Source organism: Nesoenas mayeri, assembly GCF_963082525.1.
Source record: "Nesoenas mayeri genome assembly, chromosome: 1".
NCBI classification, from domain to species: Eukaryota; Metazoa; Chordata; class Aves; order Columbiformes; family Columbidae; genus Nesoenas; species Nesoenas mayeri.
The window spans coordinates 193935697-193953919 of NC_137541.1; the positions used below are offsets into that span (position 1 = coordinate 193935697).

General features: G+C 39.3%; 1 protein-coding gene across 3 annotated transcripts in view; it reads left to right on the forward strand.

Annotated features, from left to right (window-relative positions):
- Positions 1-7999: 7999 nt before the first annotated feature.
- Positions 8000-18223, forward strand: part of MICU2 (mitochondrial calcium uptake 2) — a gene marked incomplete at its 5' end in the record, with an annotated part of 142055 nt that continues 131831 nt past the window's right edge. For 2 of the 3 annotated variants that reach the window (XM_080340418.1, XM_080340417.1), the window contains one exon: positions 8038-8275. In XM_080340418.1, coding sequence (XP_080196544.1) covers positions 8078-8275 — 198 coding nt within the window. Of the gene's footprint in view, positions 8276-18223 lie in introns of all 3 variants that reach the window. The other variant, XM_080340416.1, reaches the window with a different exon arrangement.

An 18223-nucleotide genomic window follows, 5' to 3' on the forward strand; every position in this document is an offset into this window, starting at 1 on the left:
CAAGAATCTCTGCAGCGACAGTAAGCAGTAGATAACAGCAGCTTACAGTGTAGATATTTATCACAACTAAAATCATCTCAGTTCCCCTTACAGCTAGGAAGAGTGAAATGGGTATTCCTTTGCTTGAGATTCATTCGAACCACTTTAAATATCTGGTTTATGATGAGATGAATCATAACGTAGAGATGCATACTTCTCCCCATTGACTACAACAAGAGCATAAGGCAATTAACTCAGGTGCGGACACCTTTCTGTAGACATTTATTTTTAGCCAGATGAATCCTGGTAATGTCTTATATACCCCTGCCATTCTGCACAACCCCGTTACACATGGTTTAGTCTCACCAGCCCCCTTTCCTCAGAAATTAAGTTACAGCTGATTTGCTGCAGATCCTGACTAATGCTGTATGGGCACATTTTTTGTGCTGCATAAAAGAGAGAGAGGGACTGAACTCAAGGACCAGACCCAGCACCCTGCGGGTGTCCTGGCTGTGTGCTGGGCTGCTCCAACTAAATCTCTCCACTGCAGACCACATACAGAGAGGCTGTACCTAAAATGTGTGAGCAGAAGACCCATAAAAGCTGTGAATGCCATGTGAACAGGAAACGCCCTAAGCCTTGTGAACATGAGCCAGTCTCTGTAATCAAGGTTTTGCTCTCGGTATAGCTTATGCCTCCTCGGACACAAACAATTCAGATATTGCCAAGCACCAACTCTCCCAAGTTCCCTCAAGACCTTTCTCTTTTCTGGAGAGACCTGTAATAGACTGGAAACCCTCTCTGGGTGTGCTCAGCAAACAGCTCCTGCCCAAATGGTGCCAAGTGGGACCATTCCCCAAACAGCAGCTTTGTCCCCAACTACAGTTGGGGATTTTTATTAGTGCCATTATTCCTATGCTTTTTTCAAGTGGCTCCAACAGTCCCTTTTGATGTAGCTACAGCCTAAGGAATTCCTCACTAGCAAATATACCAAAACTGCCCACAACATTTACACAAATAGTATGGCTATTTTTCAACCCCGTAAGAGCCAAATGCAGACATCAGTGAAAACAGAAAGACTCTGCTGACCACAATGAACTTTGTATTAGGACTTCCAATTTTTTTATGAAAGGATCACAGAACCTTCTACAGTGAAGGTATGTGTCTACCACACACTCGTGCTATTAGCTTAGATCAGACCCTATATTAATTTTAGTTACTAAACAACTAAATACACATATTTGGAAAATAACCATGCCTTACCCTGCTTATACAGAAAGAGGTGCAATCAAAGATCATAAATGGTATTCTGAACAAAAGAAGTAAACACTACTTAAAATAATGAGACACGTTACAGAAAACAGTAATTCAAAGTTTTATAATTCCTTTCTTTTTCAAAGAAATAATTATATATACTTCACCATCTTCACCAGTATTAAAGATGTTGTAATTTAAGATTACTTTCATTAATAAATCACAGTAGTACTACAAAGTGTTATTAATAGCAGCTTTAGACAGTGGTATGGGAAAAGACATAAGAAAGAAGGTATATGATGCTGCTTCTACTTCAACGTTCGCAGAAGACATATATTTAAAAAATATTTTACAAGTTAAAGTACTGATAATTCTATATTTGTTTCTTTAGTAATACTGTGAAGTAATGTCTTTGCCATCTTTATTGTATTTTTGAACTACATAACAATAATTACTTAAAATTATATCAGTCACATTGCTTTTAAAAATATAGAGTCTGAATCCCTAATAAATCCTTCTGTTTTTTCAAGTAACACAGATAAAATGAACTTTGCTAATCTTGACTTGTTTTATTGTACCCTTATGTACAATTTCTATCCTTCTCTCTTTTTAAGTACAGAATCTATACAGTGGAAAGTCTTAGGCAACCTTAACTATAGTTATTGCTGCCAACTCTTCCTATAAAACTTAGGGTGAAATACTGGTATAATTAAAATTGATGGCCATGCTCATACTGATTTCAGACAATGAAAGAGAAGAAATGCTTCCTGAAATACAGTAAGGTCCCAACGATAAAATTTTATATTTACATGGAAAGCACTAGTAATAAGATTTCAGGAAATCCTACAAATAGTATAATATAGGCAAAATACATATATAAAAATTTGTATATATATGTATGTACATAAAGATATAGGTAAAAAGTAAAAATTATAAGATTTCACTTAGCTGTGGGTCTATCTTTTTAATCAGTGCTAATAGTACCACAGAGGAATGTTTGGAAGAAAAATGCAGTACCTCTTATTCAGCTGGAACCATGAGGAAAATACTAACCACTAAAGCACATAATGTAATTCCATTACTTTAAATGTTTTCAGGGGACCATGGGACCTCTATTATTTTTGCAAAAGTGCCATGGGATCTTATCGTGAAAAGATAAAACAGCAGTTGAACCACAGTTCTCATCTAATAGCAAGCAAGTTCCCAGTCTTCAAAGATTTATGTACACAATTAATTTTAAGCAGTAATGCTTAAAACTGGGCATAATACATGTAACTCTTCACAGAACTGAGACCTACCGTCTAACTTGGAGAGCCATAACAAATATACTTTTCAAATTTAAAAAAAATGCATGTTCTTCCACAAGAGAGTATCAGCTTTGACCTGCATTTGTTTTATTCACATAAAAGCAGTATTTCAACAGTCTGGTTACCATTTCTTTTATAGATCAAGTATTTATCACAAAAAAGTCACGGCCAACTTAGAAACAGTATCTTAAAATCTCTCCAATTACATTACTAGTACCTTCAATTCTCAAATTTTTTTTAAATAAGATTTTTGCTTTCAACTTTTTTTCCTGATTTTTCACCTTGACTTACAAATTACAAAAAGTAATTCTTCTGAAATTTGAGGGAATGCGTTACGTATGCCAGCAAGGTGTTTTTCAGCTAACTACATTGGAACAGTGTGGCCAGACAGTATGGTGGAAAGGTCAATATAAATTAACGCTATGAGAGGTATTTGGGGACACATACCTTAGATAAATTTTAGTTCTTTTAAACAGCCTCTATCAAGATAAGCTTTCAAGTAACTTTAGCAAGTTTAAAATATTTGACAATAAGCTATATTTATGGCCTACATCCTAAATGCAAAGATTGCTGTGAACTCAATTATGAGCTAAATGGTGTTATCTAGCCACAAAATGTTCACATTTATTTTCGGTCTTGCTGGTGGATGAATGTTGACCGTCTGGTCATTAGTTCTACTTCCTTCATCTCCAAAGCTTATAAAATACCTGGACTTTCTGTAAACTAACAGTACATCGTCATCTTAAGGCTTCTTCATCAGAGGAGGGTATTTCACCTTCTTTGAAACTGATCTCTCGTCTCTCTGTTCTTTTTTTTCTTGTGAAGGAGGGATGGGTAGAAATTATGGAAACATTCAAGACCAGGCTGGACGGGGCTCTGAGCAACCTGATCTAGTTGAAGATGTCCCTGCTCATTGCAGAAGGGTCAGACTAGATGACCTTTGAAGGTCCCTTCCAACCCAAACTATTCTATGATTCTACAAATAAGAGTCCATCTAGTATACAAAGCAGCTTTGGAAATCCCTGAAGTAAAATCCCAACCTTCACCACAACTAACCTTGGTACAGGACCTTTGAGACTCTGTATAGAGATAAAGGTACCAGTCAGCCAACTTTAATAACTGTCTAGTTTTATCTGATCACCCTGTAGTTTTCAAAGTGCGTGAAGCTTATTTCATTTTATCACTTTTAACAAAACTTGTCTTCCGTGTGCTTATATCCTTATCTCCTTGTGATCATAGGCACACATATTGCTCTCACATCCCTTAAAGGAAAATACTAGTGACATTCTTAAGAGGACCAATGTAATTTTGAGGGGGCTAAAGGAGGCCTGGCTTTGAGAGACTTTCAATTCCAGTCTTCTGTCTGACTTTGGGCAGAATTTCATCTACGGTCCAGTTCTTCACCTGCAAAACCAAGCAGTGATATTTCCTGTCTTTCAATTAGCTTGCCTGTTCTGCTCCTCCAGGAAAGTATCCAAAATATTGTTATTGCGGTGTCTAGCCCACTAAAATCTTACTTTTGGTTGGAACTTACTGTCAAATAAGCCAGACCACCCCCATGCTACTTCTCATGAAATGGGGTCATGTATATAAAATGTGGCTGCCAGCCCCTCCCTCAATTCACAACTGTCTGTTTGTCGCCTTCCCCAATCCAGTTTATGAAACATTTGAAGTCCCAAAAGACAGATGAGCATGATGGGTGGCCCTCAGACTGGATGACTGAATCCATCTCTCAACTATTACTCTATCTAAAATAGTAAAAAAGTGTTTAGATTGCATGTAACAGGAGTTAATTTAAGCTGTTAAAGAAGTAAATGAATGCTGGCACTAAGCCTAATGCTCTTGAGGGGATTGGAGTTCTAGCAGGGAGTGAATCCCTGTTGGAACTCAGCCTAATGCTCTTAAAAGACATTGAGACATAGAAGTGGACCTTCAGGCACGTGGAGCTGTAGGTCTACTTGGTATTTTTGCTTTTGACCTTGTAAAAAATATGGAAGAAATGAAGTTTCTGCCAAACATTATTTCCAAAGAATCACAGAAGTCACAATGGTTTTATTTCATGGTAGTGTGTTTTTGTCTTTTAACATGACTTCATATTATGTTCATTATGCCTAACAAGAAATGTCTGCATTTAAGTATTGTTATGTAACAATTCAGTGGAACATTGAATCTTACGGGAAAATTACATTCCTAAACATTTAAGAAAATATTTCATTAGGCTTTTGATTTGCTTTTGTAAATTTTCAGCAATGCGAACACCTCTAGAACAAAGTCTGAAGTCAACATGTATAAAGTATTTGTTAAAAAAGCAGATATGTCAGCTTGCTAAATGTAACCATTTCTGCTTACAAGAGCCAAGGAAGAGTAAACTGTGCAGGATTGGAAAGAGAACCTTTGAACTAACATTTTAGTGCCACAGGGCATAGTGTTTGATGATATTTGTCCCCGTGTAGCTCAATTTTTCTGATGAAACTCCTGCTGTATTTATCAGACCATCAGTGTCACTTCTGTAGACTACAGTGATCTTTGCTTTCTGTCATAAACTACCCTACAGTGATACTGCATGAGGTGAAAGAGGACTAAATGTTAATAGCAAAGGTTTTTCTAGCCACTCAGGCATATGCTGTGGCACCCACAAATATACCAGCCTAGTTAGGGCAATACAGGCGTGAGCCACGTTAGTGCAGCAGTAGCTTTGCATTCCTTGGCACTGCACACACAGGGTGAATTTACTGCAGGGAGAGAAGGGGTGGCTAAGGACACTTAGCATCCCCATCAGCATTGCGTGCCTACAGTCATATGAGAATAGTTCTCCATCACCTTGCAGTTGTATCTGTTCCAGTCAGGAATGTCATCTGAGGAAACACAAATGACCTACTTACTCATTCCTACTCAAAGAAAAACTGAAAATGCCTGGCAGGGTGCTGAACTAAACCTGCTCACCTGTGTTGTGGTTGTGTGTTCAACATCAAGGGCTCTGGCTTTCAGAATTCAAATCTCTCAGCCATCCTTAATAATGTTTCTGGGAGGCTGCCAGCATTCATGACATGCTTGTTATTGGCTGACACAGAAAGGGAAGTACTCTTAATGTATTTGTGCAAATATTCTGTGTCAAACTATAAGATTAGGATGGAAAATATTTTGTCTGTCTAGAGGGAAGTAGAAATAGGGGATAGGAACTTGCTGCAAGTTTTACGCCTCTACAGCAGAAGCAGGACTTTGCACTATGTGTTTGTATATGACGATAGAGGGATTTTGCTGCTATGTTTTACAGTATCTGGGGATTAGAAAGGATTTTCCTGTATGAGTTACTTTCTAAGTCTCTGGGGATAGGAAAAAGATCTTGCAATGTACACTAGTTTGTGGAGATGGAAACCATTCACCCTGCATGTTGCACTCTTGAGTGATTTTGAGTCATTTGTGTTCCCCAGAGAAGGTGTTTTTGAAGGGTTTGTATCCTGCTAAGGACTCAGGTGGCACATTCCTGAAGATGTCCCGAACACTTCACAGAATGACACTCAGTGAACAACACATGCTAATGGAAGATTGGATAAATTCTGAGATGCCATTAGTTAGATGACTAAAACTACTAGCTATGAAAGTGAATTTATCACAGTATCACAGTATCACAGTATGTTCTGGATTGGAAGGGACCTCAAAAGATCATCTAGTCCAATCCCCCTGCTGGAGCAGGAACGCCTAGGTGAGGTTGCACAGGAACATGTCCAGGTGGGTCTTGAATGTCTCCAGAGAAGGAGACTCCACAACCCCCCCGGGCAGCCTGTTCCAGTGCTCTGTCACCCTTACTGAGAAGAAGTTTCTTCTCAAATTTAAGTGGAACCTCTTGTGTTCCAGCTTGATCCCATTGCCCCTTGTCCTATCATTGTTTGCCAACGAGAAGAGCCTGGCTCCATCCTGATGGCACTCACCTTTTATATATTTATAAACATTATTTATGAATTTATGACTCCGAATTCAGGCCAGGGAAGGAGAATGAATTAAAATTACTTTAGTGGCACTGACGAATGATCACTGTCTGCCAGTGGACAGAGGACAAAAAGCCATTTCCATGTATCACTACCTGTACCACAGCATTTGTAATGTTAAAAACACAGTACTGGCTGTTGTATCAGAAATAGGTGAAAGACAGAGTTTGTTAAAATGGACTTTCTGAAGGCCTTTAAGCAAAGACCAAAATAATGGGACTATGCACGCAGCAGGTCTCTCCCCAGTTTTTTCCCACATTCACATGGAGCCCCTAGGTAAACTACTCTGAAAACACAGATACTGGCACTGCCAATGTAGGAATGACATTTAGCTTCCTCCCCACTTCATGTGACCATTTCATTGATTCCCACATGGCCCAATGTTTGAACGCAATCAACTAGCTAATGTTTGAGTGTGATCAACCAATTCAATTTAGTCGAGGCCTAGAGAGCTTTGTTAAAGCTATGGTAGTGGACAAAAAAGCACTTTGAAGCATTGACAGTGAATAGCTATCTTTGACACAAGTGATTGTTGGTCAAGTCCATCTGTAATGCTTTTCAATTATCATCTTTGCCATGACAGTTTCTGTAAACATTCTGTCATCTGTATTTCATGAGAAACTCTATTCTGCCCTTGAAAAGGATGTTCTAAACTTATTCCCGCTTCTGCTGTTTCTAGTCAGGAGCATACACAGAGCAACGTAACCATACATGTCTCCAACACTTCAAAAACCAGAGCTGCTCCGCAAACCCCAACTGCTCAGCACACGGTGCTGGGTCAGCCCCGCAGCACCAGGGCACGCTCACCCATCCTGCCCCGCTCTGTACGCTGGGCTTCCCGCAGGGCTTCCAGCCCAGTTCACGCCCCATTCCTCTTCGTGTACTCGCCACCGGCCTAAAGCTCTGGAAGAGTCACATCAGTGAACAACGTGCGGCTGAGCTCTGAGACACAGAGCGGCCTGGGGCACCCGCGGGACCCAGGCACCGTTACAAGAGTCGCCGCTCCTCACGCCCTAGGGCACAAGCAAGGCCTTCGGCCGTTCCCTCCCTGTGGCAAACACAACGCCCGACCCTTGCCAGCGCCTGCCCTCTCCACAGGAACCCTCGGGCCAGCCCGGCCCGGACAGGCCCTCCCGGGACAGGGCCGGGGCAGCTACAGCCCCAAGGGCCCGGACCGGCCCCTCTCTAAGAGCTATTTTCAGCGAAACACTAGAAACGGGGGTCCTGCCGCGTCCCCTCATCCTGAGCGGACTGCCCGGCCCGGGGGAAAGGGGCCGGGAGCCGGGCGCGTTTCCTGCGGCGCCGGTCGCTGCTGTGAGACTCTGCGCACCTCTGCCTGCATTACCTCTCCGCCAGGACCCGTCCCCTCCTGTTTTCCGGGCGGCTTCCCTTCCGGCCGCGGAGCCGAGCCGGCGCGTTGCGCTCCCGCACGGAACGCGATACCGCCCCGTGGCCTCGGGCCCGGCGCTGCGCATGCGCCCCGCGGCGCCCGGAGACCGGCGGCGGAGGGGCCGGTTCGATGTCGGCGGCGCCACGGGAGCTTCCGGGAAGATGGCGGCGTGGAGAGCGGCGCTGGCGGCGGGCGGCCGCGCTCCGCTGAGGGGGCGGCTCGCCGGGCCGCGGCCTCCTCGGACCCTGCGGCGCCCGCCCGGCTGGAGGGTCGCCGCAGCCGCCGCCCTGGTCGGGGGAGGTTCCTTGGCGGCATGTTACAGCGGGTGGCCGGGCGTGTTCCCCACGGTGCTGGCTCAGGTAAGGCAGCAGCATCCCCGCTCCGGCAGCCTCGCCTCTCGCCGGCGGGCAGGGCCGGGCGGGCCGCGGGGAAGGGCCGGGGCCTGGCGTCGGAGGCGGGCGCGGCGCTGCGGGTCCCGGGGCCGGCCGTCGGCGGGCGCGGAGGAGCGGCCTGCGGGCGGGCCGGGGGCAGAGCTCGGCTGGCTCCGCGCCCTGAGCTCCGCGCTCAGGTCGTCCCGCAGGTAATGGGCGGCCCCGGCCCCCTTGGCAGCAGCCGGGATCAGCGCTGTGCCCCTTAAACGGACCGTTCTCACCTCACGGACGGGAACTTGGCTGTTTTCCTGAGGCAGGAGGCGGGGTTGGCCTCGGCGCCGAGCGCTCCCTGTTCACTTGACAGCCGTGCTCTTCCAACCTGGTGAACCTGCGTGATTTTCACGAGTGCAGGGGCTGTTCTGAGCTCCTTCTTTTGCTGGTAACTTTCAAAGCTTATCTTCCTTCCACGCTGCCCAGTGTTCATGTTGAGTGCTGTTAGACAGTTTTGCACCTTTTTTCTCTTTAAAAAAGAATATTGCACAAAACCAGTGCTTTTATATTGCATACTTTGAAATGCATCACATTTAACAGTTTGGAACATTTCTTCTTACTGTGTTCAAAAAGTGTGCTATGCATGTTAAAATGTTGTCTTGGAACATCAATGCACACTCAGAAGGTTATGTTCAAGGATAGATAGTCATTATTTGCAAAATAATCTTCACAAGTTCCAAAATACAGTTATGCTTCCCAACTTTATTATTTCCATGGTGGTAGTGAACTTTTCCCCGTTCTTCCTGCAGAAAATAAGTGAATTAGAGTTAGTTAGGTATTTCAAAACTGGAAGACCTAAATGTTTTGTAGGCCAGAGGATTTAGGTGGGATGGGAGGAGACTGTCAGTGTGTGCTTGCAGTACTGTTTATTTATTTATATCTAGGAAATTTTGGAAGTATTCAACAGTTTGTATCCTTTGATATTTTTGTCTTTTAACAGCTATTGAACAAACTGAACTGCAAGCAGGTGAATAGCAACCTTTATCTTAAGTCAAGAACAAATAAAGATTTTTAACTTTTTAAAAATATTGTAGTCTTAAATTGTGGAGAATTCTAAGCTGCATCTCCTTAGGAAGTTCCAGTTTTTTAAAATAAGCATGTTTCTAAATAGATAAACTGTTAAGCCTGATTACTTGGACAGTGCATGTTGAGGCTGGTTTTCTGCGTACAGCTCCTAGTGAGGAAGGCATCTGTTATTCCACTGGAAATCCTAAAGGAAGTTTATCTTCTTGTTGTAAAGAGTCAACAGAATACGATTTTACATTTAGTTATGTGACATTTTTCAGCAGCATTGCATTATGCTTAAAATGTCCTGCCGTTGGGACCAATTTCATGTACCTCTGGGACTCTTGAGTGAGTAGACATCTATGTAGTTGTATATAAAGAACGTTAAATTCAGGAAGTAATCACTTTTAAAGGGTGTTGAGTGAAGTGATTTAGTTCTTATGCTGGTGTGTTCATGGCATACCTTCCATGTAATGTATGGACAGTCCTGCAAGTACACTTTTTCATTCTCTGGGAGAACTCCGAAAGTCTACAGCTCATTTAATTGATTCATTTTTAGAGACAATGTATTGCTGGACTCTGCAAATGTTAAGTAGTCTATTCAATTTGAACTTTTCAGTTTTCCAGTAAAAAGACTGTTGGAGATGCTACACAGTTGCAGGCAAATGTTCTCTGTGTGTCTTGTACTCCATGTTGCTGTGATTGATGTATTGAACTTTTAAAAACTACCTAAGAACTGGCCATGCAGAGCATGACTCTAAGGCAAATAAACTGAAAGTGGAACTGGATTGTAAAAGCTATGAGGAACAGACTGATGGAGCCAAAGTGGTAGGCTGTGAGGCTTTTGAGCAGTTTAAATGCTACTTGTGGCTTCTTATTGACAAAAATAGGAAATACTCAAAAGCAAAGCAGAATATTGAAACAAGTATATCACCTTTATTTTACGTTTTGGTGTGACTTTTTTCAGTTCAGAGCTTGTGCAATCCTGTTAAATTGAGATGCTTTTCACATTCTAACAGTGGATAACTTTATTTTCTATTATTATTCTTTTTCATTATAATTGATCTTCAGCAGCCTTGTTCGATATTGTGCTGGCAAAAATTCTGAACTGTATGTTCACATTGCAGTATGTTAGTGGAAATGTTTGCAGAATAAGTATGTGAAATATTACAGTATTTTACATTAAAGACCCTCATTTTCATTATCATTGTGGTAACAAAGGAATATGTAGTGGAAATGTTAATACTTCTATCTCATCAATGAGGTCTAGCATTTGCTCTTGAGAATGCAGTGAGATTATGCTACAGTGCTTCCCAGTTTTTCTTGGTAATATCTTTACTTGGTAGCATCTTTACTGTTGAATCATAAGAATGAAGTGCTGCAAAATGGGAGGTAGTTATTCAAAATACTTGACAAAGTGAAGCTGGCAAAGTGACAATGTATCTCTCTGCTGTAAAGAGCCCACAGAACATTATTTATGTAATTATGTTTAGTTATGGGACATTTTTCATTAGCATTACATTATGTTTAAAAAGTCCTGTCATTAAGAACAGTTTCATGTATGTATGGGACTCTGGTGTAAGCATAATTGGAGCCACTGAGTAAATTCTCATTCTTGTCCTAAGCGAGGTGCAATAACCATTAGTAGCTTTGTTGCAGAATCAAAGTCTTCATTGTAAATACTTACTGTCTGTTTAGTTAAGTAGTTGAGGTTGCTAAGTCTATATAGGTTGTTTCCTTAGTCTTAGTAAAACTAGTCTCTATCAAGCTAGTCAGAAATTTTTCAGCTATGCCATGTTCTAGACAACTTCAGAGGTACAAATTACTGTTCAAGTTGGCAAGCAACTCGTCAAAGCTAAATTTCTGTAAATTCAATATTTATTATTTTTTCTAAAAATATTCATTATTTTAAAGTAAATGGCTGGTACCTTTGGCATCTAGTTTCTTACAATATTTATTTAATTTCAGTCCTCATGTGCTGCTGCAGTGGGCTTAAACCTGCTCATATTGGTTGTTATCAATTATCTCTTCTGCTCAAACTGAAAGAAATCAAGCCTGTCTACAAGTCTTTGCAGAATCAAAGGTCCTTTAGGGTCAGTTAATCTGTTTTCCTTTTGCGAGTTTTATGGATAGTGTCTGTTTTATCTTTTAGTGGTTTATATTTGGTTACTCTTTTCTAATGTAATTGTTGTTTATTCTAGCAATAAATTTTCAGTTTGGGGCTTTTAATTTTTTTTTTTTCCCCCCCAGTTTTTAATCAACATTTTCACTGCCAGTTATCTGTTCTGACAGCTTACATCAAGTGGGTAGTTTATTAATAATAAAGCTTTATATATTTAATGTAAAATTACTTCAGGTGTAATCTTCCCTACTGTCTCTCAGCTTCACTAAGTGATTTATGAAATTATTTTTGTTCTCTATCTTTATTTGCTGATCTACTGTTCAGAAACATACAACTAATGTATATTGGAATAAGTTCTCCGTGTTGATTGTAGATCTCTACTGTACAAAGATTCTTATAGCAAAATCAACATGTCTTTTACATTTTTTTATAGATACCAGATTTTAATTCTATCTGCAGTTGTTATTTACCAGTGGAGCTACATCGACAGTATCTTAGATCAGATATAGCCTGTGAGGGGAAAAACTAGATCATTTTTTTTCAAATGAAATGAACTAGTCAGCTTATGTAGAGTGGGGGGAAAGGGAAGAGGGTAAGAGCTTTTGTTCTGCCAGTCTAACATAAAATGGGGATTTATGTCGAAATTCACTGAAAGTGTTTATTCTGTTATCCTAACCAACAGTCAGGTCAAAATATACAGGCTGCACTATAGACTGCAGTGATACTATAAAATCTGCTTTTATTCTTTAGTAGTGTAGTTCAATTGATGGAATTATGTGTAATCTGTAACTTTGATCAGACTTGCAATATTGTCTACTGTGTCTTTATTATATCAGAGTTTGACGTTTGCAATACTAATGTGCATTATATGGCCTAACGTAATTAGAATTCTTTGCTTAAAGTGTGCTCTTTATCACAAGTCAGCTTTGCAGTCAGTTAGGTTACCTTTATCAGGGTCAAGAATCAAGTATATGATTGGCAAAGAGCGTGCAAGTAAATTTGGAATAGCAGGCACCGGGAGGCTGTAGCATTTTGTAAGAGGCAATGAGTCCTGCCTCACCACTCCAGCTACTTTTGGAACTTGCTGAGGGACCGTATCTATTTTGTACACACACAAACTGCAAATGATAAGAAAACTCTGATTAACAGGGTCTTCTGCCCTTCTTGAGGTTTTTTTTTGACATCTTGAGCCACTAGCTTAATAAAGAAGAACATTTTATAATTTGATTCACCCTTGAAAAGTTGCCCTCCCTGCAGAGTGATATATTTGGTGCTGAGCCTGACTGTTTTCCAAATTAGAATTAACTGGACTTGTTACTAGCACATACATGAAGTTATGTGTGTGCAGAGCTCTATTTGGTGCTGATAAGTGTGATTTTGTTTCAGTATTCTTTTCCTACTGTTATGGGAGTGTTGTTTGGTACTTAAATATTTTATACTGCTTACCTGAGGTAAAGAGGAAAACACAACTTAAAGCATTTGTCTGCTATTATTAATTAATACGTTCTGTTGTATGACTATAGTCTAATTGGTTCTCTTTGTTACCTTTTCTACTGCTGCTTGTGTTGTATCAGCAATGTGCTACATTCCATCCAGACAAGACTAGATTCCTGTCCTGGAGGTCTTAAACACATAAATTGTATTTGATCATACTAAAAATATTAAGACAATGCTTATAACAGTGGTTAACAGATCATTTGTGCCATTTTTTTGTGTGTGTTAAGTCTCTGAAGATCTCGTTTTATCTAAAATATGTTTATTGAAAGAGTCTTTTGGACCATGTTAAATGTCTCGTTTCACATTGAACTGCATTGAATGTTTCACCCTTTTCCAGTTTAGCGATTGTTAAGAGAAGCAAAGAAAAACCACACATGGTAGTGGTGACTTCACGTGTTGCAATGATATGAAAATTCTAATTCCAGGCAACTGTGTGTAAAATACTTCTGATGATCAAAACTGGAGCTTAGATTAGTTTTCTGGGGTTACAAGTGTAACCACCACAAAAATTTATTTTAAAAATGTATACTTTTGGAACCATTGCCCAACGCTGTTTAAAGAACCCAGAACGCTGTAGAGGATTCCCCAAACACCAGTTTTGTTCAGGGAAGACCCTTTTGGTTCTGACATTACAGAAAAGACAATATAATCCATTGGAGGACCTCTTCACAAATCTCAGGCGTACAGAGAATTCAGGAAGTGCCACAGTACATAGGATCATCTAGGGAGAGTGCTTAAATTAAATATAACTGTAAGTTTGTATGGGATTTGGTAGAAGTCTCTGGCTCCCAGATTTGGAAGCTGATAAAAATGGCTTTAAAAGTTCTGAAGTCCTGTCCATATTTCTTGGTGACCCTTTGAGACGTGCCATGTATCACCAAAGAGATCAATGTTGAGTTAGAGTTGTTTTAGACAAGTCCTGCTGTATTGTGCATGGCTTTCACTCCAGTAAAATTTCCAACCCAAATCAATAGAGGATTTGCAAAATGATGTCTACTATAAGCATAGTACCTGTTTAGCATGTTTTTTTCTTGCTTGCTAACTTCTGGCATAAACGTGTAAAATATATTCATGTTGTTGTCAGTGGCCTTCATTATGTGCTTCAGAATAAATGTAATTAGTTACATATGTGTCAAAAGCAGAATTTTGTTTAAATCATTTGAAGTCATTTCTTCAAAGCAGTGGAATGAAGAAGTGCATAGGTCTGGGATGTTGATGGGTTTTTATACGTCCTTTGTATCCAGGACCACTTTGTGACTTACGTTTTGCTTACGCTACTTTTAGCCCATACCTTCCCACTCAGTGTTTTTCTGAATTTTTTTTTTATAATAGATAGTGTTATTTAGGAAGGCAAGCTGGGCATAATGACTGCATGGCAAGGATTTTTGGTACGGGCAGATAAAAAGTATATATGTGGCATTTGAATTTGGTCACCAAATAGAAAAAAAATAGTGTATTTCTCTGTAGGAACCGTTGTTTAATCTGTAAGTTATGTGTAAATGCTTTAAATTGTGAGACATTGGCAAATCTTGTTAAAATGGGAATTTTTGTGGGGAGTTTCTTTGTAACCTGTTTTAAAAGCCTAGCTCCAAGAGAAGAACATTGCTATTAAGATGAGGTGTCTTGATAAATATAGAACCTGGGATAAAATTGCATAAGGATTTGTAGTGATGTATGGAATCACCTGTAAGGAGGAATGTGGTTCTAAAATAAAACCAGAAAGAATATGAGCAGTCTAATCTGAGAAATCTACAGGAAGACTCTTGTGCTTACTCTGTCATAAAAAAAAAAAAATTGCTTTTGTTGGATCAAAAATCCTAGAATAGTTTTTGTATACTAAATAATATTTTAGTGTTTATCTCTGAGTCTTTATCCTATTAGAAATTAATGGAGAATGCAGATGTAGCAGCAAGTATAATAGATTACTAGGATGCTCAGATACTGAAATTAAGCATGTATAAAATAAAAGTCTGCATCATAATACTTTAACAGGCTTTTGAAACTTAATGCAAATAATTTTAATCCATATCGGACTTGGTACTCAGTGATAGCTCACAGGCTTCAGAGAACCCTCATGTTTGAATTCAGCTGGTGCAAACGTGACTACATGGTAAGGAATCATTAGTGCTTAAAATCAATTTAGTAAATAAGGCCATGTAACAATCATCACAATTACCATTGCTGTTGTGGGACAGAGCATCTTTAAGTGAGGATTATAGAGTTTTTCTTGCGTTTTAAAAAAATCTCTGCCCTGATTTATCTTGTCCCTTCCTTAAAATGTGGTTTTTCTGTTTTCTTTGCATCTTATTTTGCTGCTGCCTGTTGTTCTCCGTGTGACAGAATGCATTACATCCAGGACAGGCCACACGGAGCCCGGCAGCGATCCCCTGCGCGGCATTATATTCCTGTTAGGGCTGTAGCACGGGTGGGGAGGTGTTAGAGGATTCCTTACTGCATCATCAGGTTGGGTCTGTGAACCACGTGCAAGATGGTGCCTTTAGATCTTCCTACTGAAGTATCTGCAAAACTGGCAGCTTTCAGGGGGCCCAGTTTGATTGGGGTGTGTTGAACCCAGGACATTTGGTTCCAGTGGCACTCCACACTGGAGAGGCTAGTTGTTGAGGTGCAGTGGCCACGGGCAGCGCGTTCTTGTCAGCATGTGGTAGCATCCCTCTGCCAACTTCATGCTTTGTTTTCCGCTGTATCTTCACTACTATGTTTACTGTCTCAGTATTACAAAAAAAATGTCTTAGATCATGACAAAGGAGTCAACTTTATAGGTAAATACATTAAATACTTCTTATTTTTGAGCAGGAAACGGGTAGTCAGTTTTTTATTGCATGACTGAGATACTGATTGTTTATAGCTACATAAAAGACAGTTTAACACTATTGATGCATATGCCTTCTAACTCTGGTGTATTGTGTGAATATATTCCTGTTACATGTTTTCTTTACCATGGATCTGGAAGCAAACTGAAGTACCACAATATAATTAGTTTGGTTCTGTGTATTTAAATGCCTTAATAACATTGTTGCCTCCTAATCTAGACTGAATGAGTTTCAGTTAATAAAAATCCCAAAATATTATTAAAACAGTATGTGTTCAAAAAGTGCATTTTAAAACAACATTCCTCCAGTTTTAAATAGCAATAAATAGGAATCTCCCCTACAATAATAACTCTTTGGAATTAGATTGCTGGCTCAGCCTACCCTAATCTTTTTTATTTTCCTTGAATATACTTCAGTCTTTGTGAAACTGTTCCTATTGCACAGCCAACAAGGGTAACTTTAGCTACCTCTTGTTTAATTCTGTATTTCACTGTGTTATGGAAATACTGTATGTATCAGGTATCCACCAAGCAGTCTAAATCAATAACTGACATATTAAATATATCACAAACATCATTCTCAGCATTAGTGACATACAAGCATTGTCATGTTATGTGCCTAAAATAGAATGTGGTATAGAGAGTATGGAATCTGTAGGACCATGATGTTATAGTTAATTATAGACTTAAGTATTACTTATGGATGTGCATTTGTTTTTCAACTTTAAATACACAGTATCCTTTTCAGCTTTTTGTATGTGAGATATTTATGTCCTGAAGTTTTTTTCTTTGAAAATATTTACATTTATTCATTGTGTGCACAGATCCTTTGTGCAGGTGTCTTCATTGATACTAAACCAACATGAAGAATTTAACTCATCTGATCTGTTACCTTTTACTTGAATTCAGTCTTGCTGTATGACTTAAGTGATTAATTAAAATCAAACTAACATTCTTTCTAGGCACTTTGATGCATGTGGACAGATAGAGTTAGGCTACATAGTTTGTTGTGGTTTTTAGCTAGTTTTAATTGCAATGTAATAAAAGATTAGTGTTTGAGAGTCTTTGGCTTTTTATGTGAGTGGACAAACAAAACCAGATAAGAAAATAGCTTGCCTGAAAAATTAAAAAAACCCTCTTTTGAATAGAAAAATTGCAAAAAATAATATTCTGATTTTTAACAAAGATCCCAGAGAAGAAACTAATATTTATTTACTGGGAATGCATCCTCCAGTAAATACTCTAGATGGTTTCGAAATAGACATTATAGTGTTTCTTTTTTATCTACTTTAGTAGATGGAAGCAGTGCCTTTTTTTTCCCCTAAAAACTTTGAACGTAGCGGTAGTTGGCTTTTTTTTTTCGTAAGAAATGATCTGTTGCGCACAAGCAGTAGCATCTGTTCTGCCATTGCTGCTGTTCTATGCTGTGTTTCAAATGTGTTTGCTGGATTGGCCTGAGAGCTCTGTATTACACTTCCTTGCAGACCTTCGTGTAGAGGCTGTGGCTGGGTAAATACGGCTATTCCTCACAAGGGGGTCAGCATCTTGGAAATGTAAGGTAGACAGAAAAAGAAGAAATAAATCAGAATCTAGTTTAATTTGTGCTGTGGAGAAACATTAATATATTAGGCTTCATTGGTGGTAGCTGTAACAATAACATTTGAGTTAATTATTCTGTCTTCTGCATTGGGTACTTTTAGGTGACTAAATTTTGGTACATCGTAATGCTGTCTAATTTTCTTTTTACTATTGTTTTCATAGTAAGATTACTTAACATAACTAGGCTTAATTTTGTTTGAATAGTATTCCAGAAAGACACTAGCTAAAATAATCATCAAAGATAAATGGCAAATAAAACAGTGTGAAATGCTCATTCAGAACACATGTCATAAACTGTATTTCCTCACTGCTGATCCTGAAGGTTTTTATTATACTATGAACTGAAGGACAAGATAAAGGAGTCCTGTCAGCTTCAAACACCAAAAAGCATTTAAAGTAGTTTCTCAAGGTTTGTGTCCCTTTCAGCGTAGGAAAAATTTCAAGAGTGACTGTCTTGCACCGATGGAGTCTATAAAAAGAAGTTATGGCAGATGTAGCTAATAAATATTATCTTATCGGTACTGACACCTACCCTACTCCTTTGCCAAATCAGCCAAGAAACTCCTTTGTCTGCCTCCGAAAACTGTAGAGACTAACTCTAGCATACAAGAAAAATTTACATGAAATAAAGTCAGTGTTTCCAGAAATAACTTTTTTCTTAATCTTTAAAAAAGTAGACATTTTCTTTGATAATGCCTATTACTGGAGATACTGTCATATTATGTTAATAATCTATTAACAAATTATTATGCGATATTAAAATAAATACACTGACCTGCATATAAAACTATATACATATGTATTTATAATGCAAATTTTTACTTTATGTATA